At 34.9% G+C, this 16,055-nt stretch overlaps 1 protein-coding gene across 1 annotated transcript in view; it reads left to right on the top strand.

The window, feature by feature from the left end:
* The first annotated feature begins 11,722 nt into the window (after nt 1–11,722).
* The window catches only part of TTC8 (tetratricopeptide repeat domain 8), a 50,295-nt gene continuing 45,962 nt past the window's right edge, over nt 11,723–16,055 (top strand). The window contains exon 1 of the mRNA XM_003756179.4: nt 11,723–11,945. Within this exon, the coding sequence (XP_003756227.1) occupies nt 11,829–11,945 (117 nt within the window). The 5' untranslated portion in view covers nt 11,723–11,828. The remainder of the gene's footprint in view (nt 11,946–16,055) is intronic.

Here is a 16,055-nt window from a genome sequence, read left to right as displayed (position 1 = left end):
ATAGTCCAGAGAGACTTAAAGCATAGAAATGAATTAGTCTGTTGGACTAGTAGAAGTAAGAGGTCATAAGGACATGAATTAGATATATGATTGGAGAGAAGGAATCAGATTTAAGAGGTGTTGTGAGGAAAGAAATGGCAAGATTTGGGAATTATTGGAAATACAGGAGTAAGGAGTCTAGAAGAATGTCTAAGTTAAGAATATTGGGAAAAGGAAGGATAATATTTTTTTCCCACAAAAATGGAGAAATTTGGGAGAAGAAAGAGTTTTAGGGGAAGGATATCTAAACTATATTCCTTCCCATATGCCTTAGATAGGGGCAGACAAGAGCATAAATAAATCCAATATGTATTTAAAATAACAAATATTTTAAAATTTTAAAATCAATACACCATGTATTTCTCATTTAAAATTGTTTGAACCTCTTTATATCAAAAATGTAGTACACATAGAATTCTCTTTTTAATCTATTGGATAGCTTTTGTTTCTACTAAAATGTCACTACTATGTCTGATTATTTCTTATGTATGTGTAAGCTTAGAAAGAGAGTGAAAAATGAAGCAGTAGACCTTTAATGCTGAATGTGAATAAGGTACTGCCTCATGTCATTTTGAATCACATCAAAAGATGATGTAGCCAAAGGTGGCTTTCATATATAATAGAATTTAGAATAGAGTTCTAAATTTAGTTCAGTTGACAGTTAAAAAAAGCTCATTTTTAGTCTTCAGAATCTGATTTTCAGTACAAGAATATTGATGGGAAAGGCAATTGAATTTAATCAGCCATTCCTTATGTGCTTCATTTAAAGTTGTTTAGGCTGTCATTTGTAAGATAAATTGGAGGCACTTGACAAATATTTCCAAGATCACCTAGATGGATTACCTTATTCATGTGTAGGCATCAGTAAAATTCATATTGAAGCAAGCTGATTTGGAATCCAAAAGGATGTTTGACACAATTGTATTCTCATAGAATTACTTTTAACATCTTCCCCAAATTAATAGATGAAAACATCCCTAGATGACTATCAAAATAAAATAGATATTTGTGACAGGTGGTCAATAAATTGAAGTATACAGTTAATACAGCATATAGGAATTCAGACTCATTTCAAATTCCTTTAAGTCCTACATTAATAGCCCATTCTTTCTTCTGTCAGTTTTAATACAGTAACAGTAGGAGAGCTTTAAGAGAAAATATTCAGTGGGTTGAAAAAACATTTTTAAACTATTTGAGATATAAATATTTTCATTTTGAGAGCAAAGATGGGTAATTTTATTAAAATTGCTGCATAGCTAGAAATAGGTTTCCTAGGAATAAATTCCTACAAAGATTTTCAGATTGAAATAAATTTTGTTTGTAAGTTTTTTTTGTCATGAATTTTCTGTTTAAACATTGTCATTAGTAATTAATATGAATTATAAGGATGACAGACAAATATGGATTGAATCTCACTATCCTTATTTATACAAAATCAATAAGAAGACATATTAGACAATCCCAAAATGATATTATTTTAGTGCATGGAAAAAATCCATCTAGTTATTTTTAATTAGTATAGAAAATGATAGCAATAATAATTTTAAGTGTATGTAATTATCAACTCAAAATTAGCAAATTTGTAGGTAATAATACAACATGAAAATAATCCTTCAAAAATATCAGGGCCATTGAATAATTCTTTTATCTATACTATTTCCAAGAAAAAAACATGACTTTTTTTGAATTGCTTGAGAACACACAAGTCTATTCTTGAGGTCAAACTCAGCTTATACCCAGTTTGAGGGAAGAATCATTCTATTGGAAAATAATTTCTTTTGAAATATTCAGAAAAAGACAACCTTGTATACTTTTTAAGGTGGTACAAAGGAAAAAAAGAGAATGCCATCTGCCCATAATATTACTTGGCACTTTTTTGTATGTTGCTTTATTAAGTGTTTTAAAATCATCTTTTAAGCGGACATATTCTGTTTACCCAATCAGATTATTGGGTCCTTAAACACAAGGACAGTTTTTCTTATTTCTTTGGTAACTGCCCAATGATCTGTAAAGTACTCAGCACACGTAGTTCTATTTAATAAATGCTGTTTATTGACTGACAACTAAAAAGAAAACTGCCTATATGCACTGCTGGTTTCTTGGCTCTGCTTTGATTAAAGTTGACTTCAATACTTTGTGTGAGGTATCCTGGGCCTGAGTGTTCAGGAAAATGTCTCTATAGTTTTAAGTTAGAAGGCACACACTGCTTCAACTGGAAAATTAAGGATGAAGATTTTAGTAACTACATGGGGTATTTGAACCTATAGTTTTGCCTTTGTTAAATCAATAGTTCATACTTGCAAAATAATTTTAATAAGTATTTTCTGAATGTTATATAGTTATAAGTGTTTTTCATTTTATACACACATAGAATCTAAATGTTATATTGTAATAGATATTTGGTTTTGAACTGATTTAACTAAAGAAAGTTCTGATTTCTTAATTACAGAATTATTACAGAAGAATTAATTACAGAGGAATACATGATGGGAAATCTGGTTCAGACTGAATAACTATAGTATGTTTAAAAGGCTAAAAAAAAGGGCTAAAAATACTTTCCTACATTTTTTATTTGGAGCTTTTGGATTAATTAAGATTTTTTGCCTTTATAACAAGTGGATATTTTAGTTATAAAAAGAGTTGCATTGTCTTTTATCAACTAATTAACATAACCAAGATGATTTCAGTGATATTTTTAAATTTACAAAATATGGTAGCACTACAAATAATCTGTGAAACAAATCAATACTTAACAAATGTTATCAATAGCTAGCAAAGACAACAGGAGGCACAATAATTGAATTTTAACCTTGAGATGGGGAAGTCCTGGGTTCAAATACTGCCTCAGACACATATTAGTTGCGGGATCCCGGGCAAGTTTCCTCATCTGTGAAATGAGGATATTAATAGCACCTATTTCTCAGTACTATTATGAAGCTCAAATAAGTTAACATGTATATAGTACTTTAAAATCTTAAAAACTCTACATAAATCCTAGTTATATCTAAATGTCTACAAGCTTTTCAAATTTTCTTCTTTTTGGTATTTCAGGATATATGTTTATTTTTGTCTAATGTCATACTACTTGTCACAATTGAATAAAACTATTGTTTTTGTTCTTTTTTTTCCTAGAAGAAATGAAGACCATAAGACTTACCGCTAGAATGAATTGTAGAGATTATTGAGCCTGAAGCCATCAATGTACAGATCACAGGATCACAAATAAAAAACTGAGGACTACAAGGGTTAATCAAATCCAATTATACTTCTACCATATTGCATTATGTTTTTAACATTAAAGAAGGAACTTTGTTTTCTATTTTTTCTTTTCTTTTCTTTTCTTTTTTGTTCTATCTCTAAAAAAAGTAATGAGAAATTATTTATGGGCTTAAAAGACAAGGACTTAAAGCAGTAATACTGAACTTTTTTTTTTCTGGTCATGGATCCCTTTGACAGTCTGAAGAAGATAATATTTATACAATGAGATAAATTGGACTACACGGAAAACCCATTGAAATACAATTAACAAAATTAAAACAAATTCACAAACCTCCTAAAATCTGTCAACAAATCCCCAGATTAAGAATTCTTAACTAAGAGCAGTATCTCATCAATTTAAGTACTTCGATACATTTTTAGGGAAACCTCAAATGAAATGCAATGTTATTATAAAATGCTATAATGTTTGGGGATCATTTATAGCTTTCTATACACAAAAACATAAGAAAAAGATACATAGAAAAGCAGAATAGAATCCACAATACTTTTCTTAGCATTTTAGAAACAAGACAATTTCTTCCTAGAAAGATACAAAGTCTACATCAAATAAATCATAACCATAATTGCTGAAAGAATTAATGGAGATTCTCCTAAATTGGGAAGTCCTTTCTACTTGTCCTTGAAATCCATGTCTTTTCCATTCAACAACTATTCTTCATGTCTGGCATCCCTACCATCATCCAGGGTTCTTTTGTTATATGGAAGCTGCTAAGGGTCCCTCATTGTTGGGGGGAGAGCTTTGCCTCACTGTTCAATTCCACCTTAACTTCACTATCAACTATTCTTATTTCCTCAGGTTCCTGATATCTTTGGAGATCTGATAAATTAATTCAAAAGGAATGACTTTAATCATGGGGATTTTGGAGGTACTGCTAGAGAAAGATATTTTGATCAGTCTTCAGGTGAAGTGGTTGTGTCAAATTAAACAATTTAAATTATTTCTACGGGCAAACCATGTTTTTTTTTCTGAGTAAGAATAGCATTTTTGGCAGAGCATCCTTCTCTATGACTAAAAAATTTAGTAGAGAAGTTTATAGTACAAATTAGAGCTATTTTGCAAGGCTCTGGGGAGATGGTTCAATTGATGGTTCAAAAAGGAAATCTACTACCCAGTTCTAATTTATTTCAAATTCTTTTAGCAAAAATCTTCAGACTAGTAAAAACTGATTCATATAACTAAAGGGATAGAAGCTCAAAATTGGCAAGGTGAAAATAAAAATTTTATTCAAATTTAATTAAAGAAACATTGATTAAGTGCCTATTTTGTGTAAAACACCATGCCAAGTACCATAAGGAGAGGCAAGAGTAATGGAGAGGAGAAGATGAATATAATATATACTTTCTTTTTATTATTATTATTATATTTTTTATTTACAAAACATATGCATTAGTAATTTTTTCAACATTGACCCTTACAAAGCCTTCCTTCCCCCTACCCCCTCCCCTAGATGGCAGGTAGTCCAATACATGTTAAATATGTTAAGTTATATGTTAAATCCAATATATGTATACATATTTATACAGTTATCTTGCTGCACAAGAAAAAACGAATCTAGAAAGAAAAAAACCTAAGAAGGAAAACAAAAATGCAAGGAAAACAAAAAAAGTGAAAATGTTATATTGTGATCCACACTCAGTTCCCATGGTTCTCTCTCTGGTTGTAGATGGCTCTCTTCATTACTGGACAATTGGAACTGGTTTGAATCAACTCATTGTTGAAGAGGGCCATGTCCATCAGAATTGATCATCGAATATATACTTTCCCTTTGCAGATTTTAGTCTAGTCACTAGATACAACACATAAATTACATCTTCATCACTGTTTACGTTATCTCTATCCAAAAATACTATATTTCATTAAATAAATTTAAATCTACCAGAGAGTACTCAAAGAATATATGGATATGATCACTAATTTTATAAATAAAACTGAATCCTTAAAAAAAATCCTTACTGAATGCCTTATTGTGGAACAAGTCTAGGAAAAACTTAATAAACTCCACCAAATTTAATTAACATTAATTTTAATATTCAGTGATTTTACTATAAAAGTAGGTATACTGAAGATGACAAAAATATGTAGGAAAATAGAATTTAGGATTAAGAAATTAGAGAAATCAAAGGAGAATTGACTATATAGAGGCCATTTGAATGTGGTACAGGAGAAAAAACACTGCATTTGGAATAGGAGGATTTGATTCAAGGCCCAGCCTGTACTATTTGCTATCCATGTGACTTTCATCAAGTCATTTCACAGGAGATTCAGTTTTCTCAAATTTTCAAAATTAGGGGGTTGGACTAAATGTCCTCTAAAGACCCTTATAGTTTTAAGTCTATGGTCCCAAGAATGTATATCATGAATACTTTCTTCAAGGGAAGAATTGGGAAGGTGCTAGACACAAGTGTGAAAGATCACAAAAAGAAAATAAATTATATCTTAATAGGCAAAAAATGACAGCTTACCTATGTAAAAATAATTTCTGTAGTACCTTTCTATGTGTACTCTAACAAAATATTAGAGGAAAGATCAAGAGTAGTATTTAATTAGAGGAATAATAGTGAAAAGATATGACACAATTAAAATAGTTCTAATATAACTTATTACAAGACATTGATATTGAAAAATTGGAAATAGTTGCAAGAATTTACACTGACAAATTATCAACTTGTCCTAAGGATATCTGACTGATATAATTTAATTAATACAGTAAAGATACTAAAATAGATTAGAAGTTGCCTTAGAAAGTAATCATTTAGTCTCTTTACCAAATAGAGTGGTTTGGCAGGCAAAAGCAACATTGAATTTAATAATAAATTTGTTTGTAAGATCTTATGGAAGAAAAAGGATAGGAGACAAGGAATTTGCGGAAGATTTTTTTTGTAGAAAAACAAATTGAACAAAGGGACATTCTTAGTTTTAACTGCAATAATGAACACTGTTTGAATCCAACTAACAGAACTCTTTGTAATATTTGCTTAGCCAAGTAGTGTCTAGTGGAACTCCCTACATGCAACATGTGTTTAACCTTCATGATTCTCTAGGGAGAATACCCATTGATCATCTAATACATGTAAAAAGAATTGCCTTAAAGCTTCTATTTTGATTGTTAGTGGTGCAGAAAATAGATGGTTTTTGCAAAATCTTTACTAGAGCCTCTCCCTGCTGCTTGTAACAAAAACTTAACCACTTTTAATAAAAGTTCTTTTTACTACCATTCTCATGATTCACTGATTCTTATTCCAGTACTCAAAATTATTTGTACTCAGGCCCTCCATAAGCCACAGATGGTAGAAGATGATGGAATAATATTGCCTCCTAGAATAATGGGAAGGGGAATTTATAGAAAGTTTAACAAAAGGCTAAGTTAAGTCAAGTAATTAATTGCAATGGAATTTAAGGATGAATCTGAAAGAAAAATGAACAGAAGGAAAATGAAAAAAAAGGTCTTGAAAGCTTCTATAACCCATTTTTCAATCAGGGATATTGGAACCATCATATTTGGACTCTATTGTCACATTCTAAAATGTGCTATATGAAATATAAATGTCACTAAAAGGCAAAAAAGATAAGAAGAGTTGATTAAGACCAAGTATACAAAAGAAAGGTCCCTGCCAGAGACTATAAAAATTTTGAAAGAATTGAATATATATTAAAATATATATCTGAAATAGAAGAAAGTACTTCACATTTGAAAAAATAGCAAATATTATAACTGAGATTGGGTGCTGCAAAAATGTCAATAACTATTGGTCCACATACCTACTTTTCTATCTCCACAAAATTTTTATTAAAATAATCTATAGTCATATCAAGGGCATCTGTGATGAGAGCATAATGAAACAATCAGGCTTTTATAAATGATATTTGACAACAGAACGCATGTTTATACTCGTGATTGACTGAAATGTGTGGAGAATAGAAGACCCCTCCTGTGCTTATTGCTTGTTCAATAAAAGAAAGCATTTTAAAGCAGTATAATTTTTGAAGGTCTTTTGGCAAATTTTGTTACATGCACATGTCAAAATCATATTAGATTTTTTGAAAAATGAATCGAAATAAATTTCTTAAGTATCCAGGTGGAAACATAAAGTGGATGAAAAATACTTATTTCTCATAGTATGCCATACAATTATATAAACAAAATCCATAGACTTGATCAAATTTCATCCTGTTATTTATATCAGGCTTCTGAAATTCACATACTTTCTAAATAGTTTAATAGAGTTTAAATCTAGAGACAGCCAATGAAATTTGCAGATTTTGAGACCCTTTCTTTGAAAAATATGCTTTTACTTACCCAACCCAAACAACCACAACTGCCACACCCGTGGACCTTCCCATCTCTGAAAAGTAACAAAGTTTCTCATATCTTTTTTGGGGGGTGGGGGGTGGGGCAAGCTTGTTTATTTTGTTTTGTAGTTTCACAACATTCATTTTTTGTTGTCTTGAGGTTGTTTTTCTTTCCAATTCACATGGTTGTAATCATTGTTTATTGTTTTTTCTGGCTCTGCTTAATTCACTTTGCTTCAATTCATACAAGTTTGCCATGCTTCTCTATAGTCACCATATTTATTAATTACAGCTGTGAGAAATGATTCATTTGGATTCCTACTCTATTTTAATCAGTATTAATCAGTTTGATATTTCACACAAATCATATAGGGATAATTGGACAAGGTAGGTTTTTATACTAAGTCTTTATAGAAGGTCTCAAACTTTAATGTAATGTTTACCACTTGTTTACTAGCTATGAAATTCACTTTTAGCAAAGATAACTCCCTCCTGTTTTACTCAAATTCCACCTTCAAACCTAGCATGGATGGGATGTCTTGATTCTTTGAAAAGTCCCCCAACTTATATTTGTACTTCTAGACTACCCCGTTTTGCCCAAAATGTTCAAATGATCAACTTATGACCACTTGGTCACCAGAGATGACTCTTGCCTTGTCCATCTTAATTTTTGGCCTTCATGAGCAAGTTGTAGCAACCAATGAAATTCTTTATTTTACCAAATGTCTCTATTGCCTACTTAGATATCAAATCTTACAAAAGATCCTGGAGCCTTATATAAAAGCCCCAGAGAACTTTGAAGAGACAATGGTCCTTTTAATAAAGCGCCATTGATTCACAGCTGTGCCTCAGTTTCTTTTATAGTAGGTTGGACAATTTTAAACTATACACAACAAAATTCCATTATATTCTGGTCCCCTAATTTGTTTAGCTATTCTCCAATTGTTAAGTATCCACTTCATTTCCAGTTCTTCGCTACCAAAAAAAAGTGCTATTATAAATATTTTGGTGTATATAGAATTTCTCTTTCTGTCAATATCCTTTTTGGGGTGTGTGCTTAGCATGTAATCTCTGATCAAAAGGTATGGAAAAGTTAGCTACTATATTTGTATAATTCCAAATTGCTTTCCAGAATAGTTTTTTTTTTTTTAACAGCTATACCATAAAGTATTTGTGTGCCTATCTTCCCAGTACACCTCAATATTGACTATTCCCATCTTCTGGTACCTTTGTTAATTTTCTGGAAGTGAGGTGAGGTTCTGAGGGGCATTTCTGACATTGATAGTGATTTGGATTATTTTTTCATATGATTAGGTAAAGAATTTAAGGTACTATGCTCAGTACTGGGAATAAAAACACCAGAATAGTCTTGGTCCTTATTTCCAGTGGGGAAAGACATAACATAAAATACATCTGAAAAGGGTGGGGAGAAGTTCTACCTCACAGGGACAAGGTAAAAAAGTAATCTAGAATGTTGGGAACTGACCTAGCTTAGAAGTAAGTAAGTATGGCTGATATGGGTAACATCTCCCATTGAACTTACAGGGAAAAACTCACCCTAGTGGAAGAATTATGTCTACAATGGGCTTTTTCCCTTTTCCTCCAAGAAAAATTTCTTTTCCTCAAAATCTAGTTCAGGTACCACCTCCAGGATCACTTTCTTGTTCCTGCCTCCTCCCTATTTCTTCAAGTTCTTTGCATTGTTTCCTTCTGGAAGTTACTTTGCATATATCATCAGTTCTGCTATAACGTGACATAGTATATATTCCTAAAAATCTCTGTGCTATGTAAAATCCTGGGGGATTTATGAGGAAAATGGAGCTACAAGTTCAACTCTCAAAAACTTCATCAGTGACATATACAAAAAGATAACCTAGTAAAGTCTGCAAAGATTTTCATTTCTGCTTAACCTACAAAAAATATGTTTTACATAGTTTCATTTGATCTTCAAAACAACTCTGTGAACTAGTTTTTATGTATGGAGTGTTTAGGGAAAATTAGAACCTCTAGTGTGAGGGCTTGCTGAACACTTCTTAGGGCTGTTCATTCACCTTTGGTTTCTACCTGCCAACTGGCGCCTGTGGTAACAAGAAACTGTAGCATGGGAAAACATCTTGGGAGATGGGCTAAACCAGGTTGAGGGTAAGTAATGGGTCTCCTGTCAGGAAGGGAGTTGTCTGCTCCAAGAAAGTGAAAACTTCCTCTGGTGGAGGGGTACATGAGAACAATTTGTTCCAATATCCATGAACCTGGCTGAAGCAGACTCTGTGGAGCACTTGGAGTTTGGTTAGACATTAAAGCTGCCAAAGTCATCTATTGTATCTTGAGTCTTCCCCTGTTCTATTGACTTGTGTCTTGTCACTATACTTCAATGACTTTGGAATAGTGAGGCTAATGGCTCTATATTGCCTCACTTGAATCCAATTCACATGTAAATCAAGATGTCAAAATTGTGATGTCATTAGTCCTATTGGGAAAACCAATTTTATAGATCTTGGTGACTAGAATTATAATGGTAGCACCAACAATATTGACATCAGAAGAGGTAGATTTAGAGGAAATAATTAGTTCGCTTTTGGACATGATGAGTTTGAGATACCAGTGAAAAATCCAAGTGGGGATATCCAGCAGGCTTTTGGAGATCCAAGGCCTAATGCCCAAGAGAAAGACGAAACCTGCAGAGGTATGCTCATTGAATCCATCATCACCGAGAAAGGATGTAAAGAGAAAAGAGGCGAACCCTGGAACACACCTGTGTGTTGGTAGTGGACAAGGTGATAATTCTGAAAAGAACTTGTCTGATTTGTCTGATAGATATGAAGAGAACCAGGAATACAGGACCCACAGGGAGGAAAAAATTTCCAGTATTAGATCCTGCTAAAAGTCAAGAAAGATGAGGATTATTACTGTTCTGTAAGAAATGACCAACAGGATGATTTCAGAAAGGCCTGGAGAGACTTACACGAACTGATGCTGAGTGAAATGAGCAGGACCAGGAGATCATTATATACTTCAACAACAATACTATATGATGACCAGTTCTGATGGACCAGGCCATCCTCAGCAACGAGATCAACCAAATCAGTTCTAATGGAGCAGTAATGAACTGAACCAGCTACGCCCAGAGAAAGAACTCTGGGAGATGACTAAAAACCATTACATTGAATTCCCAATCCCTATATATTTGCTCACCTGCATTTCTGATTTCCTTCACAGGCTAATTGTACAATATTTCAGAGTCTGATTCTTTTTGTACAGCAAAATACCGTTTTGGTCATGTATACTTATTGTGTATCTAATTTATATTTTAATGTATTTAACATCTACTGGTCATCCTGCCATCTGGGGGAGGGGGTGGGGGGTAAGAGGTGAAAAATTGGAACAAGAGGTTTGGCAATTGTTAATGCTATAAAGTTACCCATGCATATAACCTGTAAATAAAAGGCTATTAAATAAAAAAAAAAAAAAAAGAAAGAAAGATGAGGATTGATAAGAAGCTATGTGTCCTTCATTTCAGTGGCGTGGATGGAAGCCGGGCTCCACTATTAGGAGGTAAGAAAGTGGAAGCAATAAACGTGGAAATCTTTTTCTAAAAGTTCGCTTCTAAAGGAGAGGTAATGTAGCGTGGTAAACCAGCCGCAAAGCTGGGAAAACCAGGCATCCAATCCTGCTGCCGACTTCCAGTGTGTTGTAATGGAGTGCAACTTCAGGATCATTTATCAGTGTGTTTGCACAGATTTACTGGGGAGAAGGCCCCGGGGGGAACAAAGAGCCCAGAACAAGGAGGACTGGTTACTGCGGAGGAAGGCCATTTAAGCGGGGAAGGGGAGCGAGGTAAAACACCCATCCACCTCGGGAAGGACCCTGGTGAACCCAATTGGGGAGCTTTTCTCCCAGGAGAGAGAAGCGTTCCTGAAGTTGCTAGGCAACCACGTCTTTGCTACAGCCCGGACCAAAAAAAAAAAATCCTAGAGGTGTCTAATTTACTGCCTCCCTGATTCACTTCAATTTCAGGTCCTCCCAAATATTTTAAGAAGCGATCTTACAAACTTCCATCCCCTCTGTATTACCCTAATTCACCTAACGTTAGGTCGAAAACAGGCAGGCGGGGCTTGTTTCGTTTTCTTTTTATTCAGGCTCAGCGTGGGCCGTCCCTGACTCTGAAGCCCCCTGCCTCCTGGCGTTGCTGGACAGGAGTGGACACTACTCGGGGCTAGCCATGGGGAGTATAGAGATGGATCCTCTGCTTCTGGCCTGGAGCTACTTTAGGCGCAGGAAGTTCCAGCAATGCGCTGATCTTTGCACCCAGGTGCTGGAGAAAGCGCCTTTTGACCAGGTACCAGCGCCCTCGACGTGGATCCCAGGTTTGGGGATGAGGGAGTCGGGGGGAGGGGAGGAGGGGTCGCCCCCCTCCTTCTCTCTCTGGAAGTTTCTGGGGGGTCGGCCCCTGTCTGATCTGACCCACGTGTGGCCGGAGAGGTGGGGTCCCAGCAAGCGCCTTCTCTGATGCATCCCAGAGGATGCAACTACTCCTGGCATTTTGTGACCCGAGAAACGTTGGACTCCACACACGGAGACTACATCTATGCGTACATACAATAGCCATCTGTACCTACATGTACACTAAGTTTCCCAAAAGTTTTAGGGCGGCTAAATAAAATTTACAGCACTTTAAGCAAAGTGTGAAACCACTGAGACTTGGGAAACCTTGTATATGTATGTCTACCCCCCTACACACATTTATCTCCATACATAGATCTGCCTATCAACGTGTATAATATATATGTATATATACACACGTGTATCTCTGCCGTGTCTATGGAAACATTATGTGATGTTTACCCTCGAATTAATTATTCATGAGAGACTTTTATTTTCATTTGGACCTGTGATTAAAATAGTATGGGAAATTCTAGGGGTGGAAACTTTCATTAATGCTGGTAAGTTAATACAAGATATATGCAGGGGAATGAACGAATGATGCACTTATTAAGTGCTTACTCTGTGTAAAACACTATGCTAAGCTTCGGGGGAGGGGATTTACAAACAGAAAAGACAGTCCCTTCTCCCAAGTTACTTAAATTGTAATAGGGGAAGATAGCACATTTGGAAAGTTTCAGCTACAAGTCAGATGGAAAAAGCCCCTTGCAAAATAGATGATCATGCTTGTTTCCTGATATTGACTCTTTTGATAGGCCAAGAACTTTGTTGACAGGATCTCTCTACCCCCTTCCCTCCCATTATCTGTTGTAATTGCCAGGCTGCATCTCTCTGAAGGATCCCTCCCAGGATGATGGCTCTAGGACACAATAATGGAAATTTTGCTTTTCCAAAAGCTATAAAGTTCAAGGTTTTGGGCTGTCTCCATTGGAATTTGCAGAGAATAATCAGTAGTATCTATTTAAAACCAATAGTAAGTATCATATGTAATGGGGACAAACTACAACCATTCCCAATAAGATCAGGAGTGAAACAAGGTTGCCCACTATCACCGTTACTATTTAATATTGTATTAGAAACGCTAGCTTTGGCAATAAGAGCTGAGAAAGAGATTAAAGGAATTTGCAGAGAGATAGTGGTTAAGGGGATGAATAGTAGTACCTTGCTTTTTCAGCTGTATTACCTTGCCTGCCCTGTGGTATCAGGCTGATGTTGGGGGATACTTGGCCCCTTCCACATAGAACTTATTTTTTCTGGATGATGGCTGTGAGACCTGGATTAGAAGAAAGATAGGTAGTCTTAGGGGTGTTATCTCTTTCAGGGATCTTGTGCTTATCTGCCTGTTGGTCTAGTTATTGAAGGTAATGAGGTAAGTGGGCCCCTTCTTCACAATAATTTCCCCTATCAATGAGGGCTAATGGTTTGGAGAGCACTGCTGTTCCAAAGGTTGTTGGGTTCAGAGTCTTGAGTTGTATCCTTTGGAGTCTGAAGGGATATGATGGTCAAGGTGGTGGTAATTTGACTTACTAATACAGTATTGGGGGCATCCTAAAAGTTGATTACCCTGACAATTCAAGTGGGCTAATGCACAACCTGTGAGAGAGCTTTGAGGGATGGGGCAGAGAGAAACTGTTTATCCTGATTCTCTTACCTGTCTGACCATATCCTTTTTTATTTTCCTTTGCTGGTTCATCATTCATCTTACACTTTTCTGACCGAGGACTTTTTCTGTTTTTCTTCCATACTAAGTAACCTATTTTCTCTATGCAAATGACACACAAACCAGTACATATATGTATTTATTTATGTGTGTATATGTATATATCTAGCCTTAGTTTTCCCCCTTCAGTTTTGGCCTCTTATCACTGATTGCCTATTAGACATTTCAAAGTGTATGACCAGAAACATTAAGATATTTCTCATGCTATCATGATGTCTCATGTTAAAAATTGAATTTATCTTTAGTCCTAAACTCTCCCCTCTTCCAGTTTTCTTTGTTTCTGTTGAGAGTTCAACCAGTGTTTCTAGTTCATGATCTTGGCAACATTTTAGATTATTTCCTCTTCACCCTCATATTCCAATCAGTTACTAAAACTTGTCTTTATTACCTTGGAGGGGGAGTATGAACATGAGTACTCTGAGCCTGGAATACAGAGCTTTTTTTGTACCTCACTTATTGGCAATGATTTGATTAACAAAAATAATTTGATTTTTTTTAGAAGACTCCATCATCTTAAAGATTTCTTGCCAACAAAGGAAATTCTGAAAAGACTAGCCACAGGAAAACAAAAATAAAAACATTTCCCCCCCACAGTAACAAATATGACTTTTAGTAATTCCTTTGACTTCAAGATATAGACACTTCCTCTCACTTTTTTTTTTTTTCTGCTGTGCAGTATTGCATATTGACTATACTCAAAGCAGGTCTAGAAAGCTGTAAAAACCCAGTCCATACCCTAAGAAACTGCACTTGCTCCCAATGAGCACTGTTTCTTAGTGCAATAATCATTTTTTCACTGTGACCTCCAGTCATTCAGACCTTCTGTTGAATGGAATTCTGCTTTTGACCTTTTAGGGAACCAAGTTTGAGCACCTTCCACAACACTAATTTTGCATCTCTTGCATCTGATCCTTTTACTCCACTCAGTTACTACTGTAAATTTAGACCTTCCTCCTTTAGATTATTGCAGTATTCTCTTACTTGATCTACCAGCAAGTTTCTCAACACTTCAATCTAGCCTACGTACAAAGCTATTTTTCTTATGACTTATCTGTCTCATGTGACTCCACTATTCAGTTACTTCCCTAGTTTCTTGCCCTTAGGAGAAAATATAAACTCTTGTTTAGCTCTTAAAGTTGTACCTAACGGGGCTTCTTTAAAGCTTCATTGAACATTTCTTTATCTTTCTCCTTTTGAGATCCAGCTGAACTGGTCTTCTTGAAGTTCTTTTCCATCTTTAGTCTCCTCTCCTTAGTACTGGCTATCCTAGTGCTTGGATTTGACTCCCTCCACCTCCTGCTTTCTTTCAAGATAAAACTCAAATATCTTTCCTGATCCCATCTCCAACTGCTAGTGCTCTCTCTCTCTCTTGAACTAATTTGTCTTTTGCTATTTTGTATATATTTGTATTTATGTGGTTTATATTTTTATGTATATTTATTTTCTTCCTTGGTAGATTGCAAGCTTCTTTCAAGTAGGAATTATTTTATTCTTTGTACTTATATTTCCACTGCTTGCTACATAGTGCTTAATAATACTTGTTGATTGATGAATGGTGAATGAATAGTAACCTAGAAAGATAATATATAAACATTTATGATGATAATGATGATAACAATATACCATGTTTGGTAATAGTAATCTTTTTAGGATAATTCCTTTTTCCCCCCTTGATTCGGAAATGAAGAAACAGAGAGATCAGATATGTCAAGTTAACAAACATTTATTAAGTACTATATGCATACACTATGCTGAGCCCTGAGGCTTTAGAAGCTCACATTCTATTTTGGCATGCAAAGGTCTTTGAATTGTTATGGGTGAGGTTTTTTTTTTTTTGAATCTGCAGAAATTTATTAGCATGGGTTCTTGAAAACTATATATTAGAGCACAAATTTTGTCAACTTGGAGTGCAGTTCAGATGATGGGCTATTTGCTTATTATCTGAGATCCAGCCTAGTTCATATAAAGACTTTTATCATTAGATTGGACAAAGGGTGCTCAATTTCTTAACCACTGGAATTTGCAGAGAGGTTGAAATCTTTTGGTGGAATCCTCGCTAATAATCGTCTTTGCTGCATTATTACAGTGAAAAGAATATTGGATTCAAACTCAGAGAATCTTGAGTTTGAATCCAATCTCTGGATTGTTGTAGGAGTCCTCTCCCAGTTGGTCTCCCAGCCTCAGGAATCTGTTCTCCCCAATTCATCTTCTAGTCAGTTGTCAAGATGATTTTTCTAAAGCATGGATCTTAGTCATTTCCCTTCTCAGTAAGTTCCTGTGGCTTTT

Source organism: Sarcophilus harrisii, chromosome 2 (genome assembly GCF_902635505.1).
Source record: "Sarcophilus harrisii chromosome 2, mSarHar1.11, whole genome shotgun sequence".
In the NCBI taxonomy this organism is placed as follows: domain Eukaryota; kingdom Metazoa; phylum Chordata; class Mammalia; order Dasyuromorphia; family Dasyuridae; genus Sarcophilus; species Sarcophilus harrisii.
The sequence above is the reverse complement of the archived record's forward strand: the minus strand, read 5'-3'. Positions and strand labels throughout refer to the sequence as shown.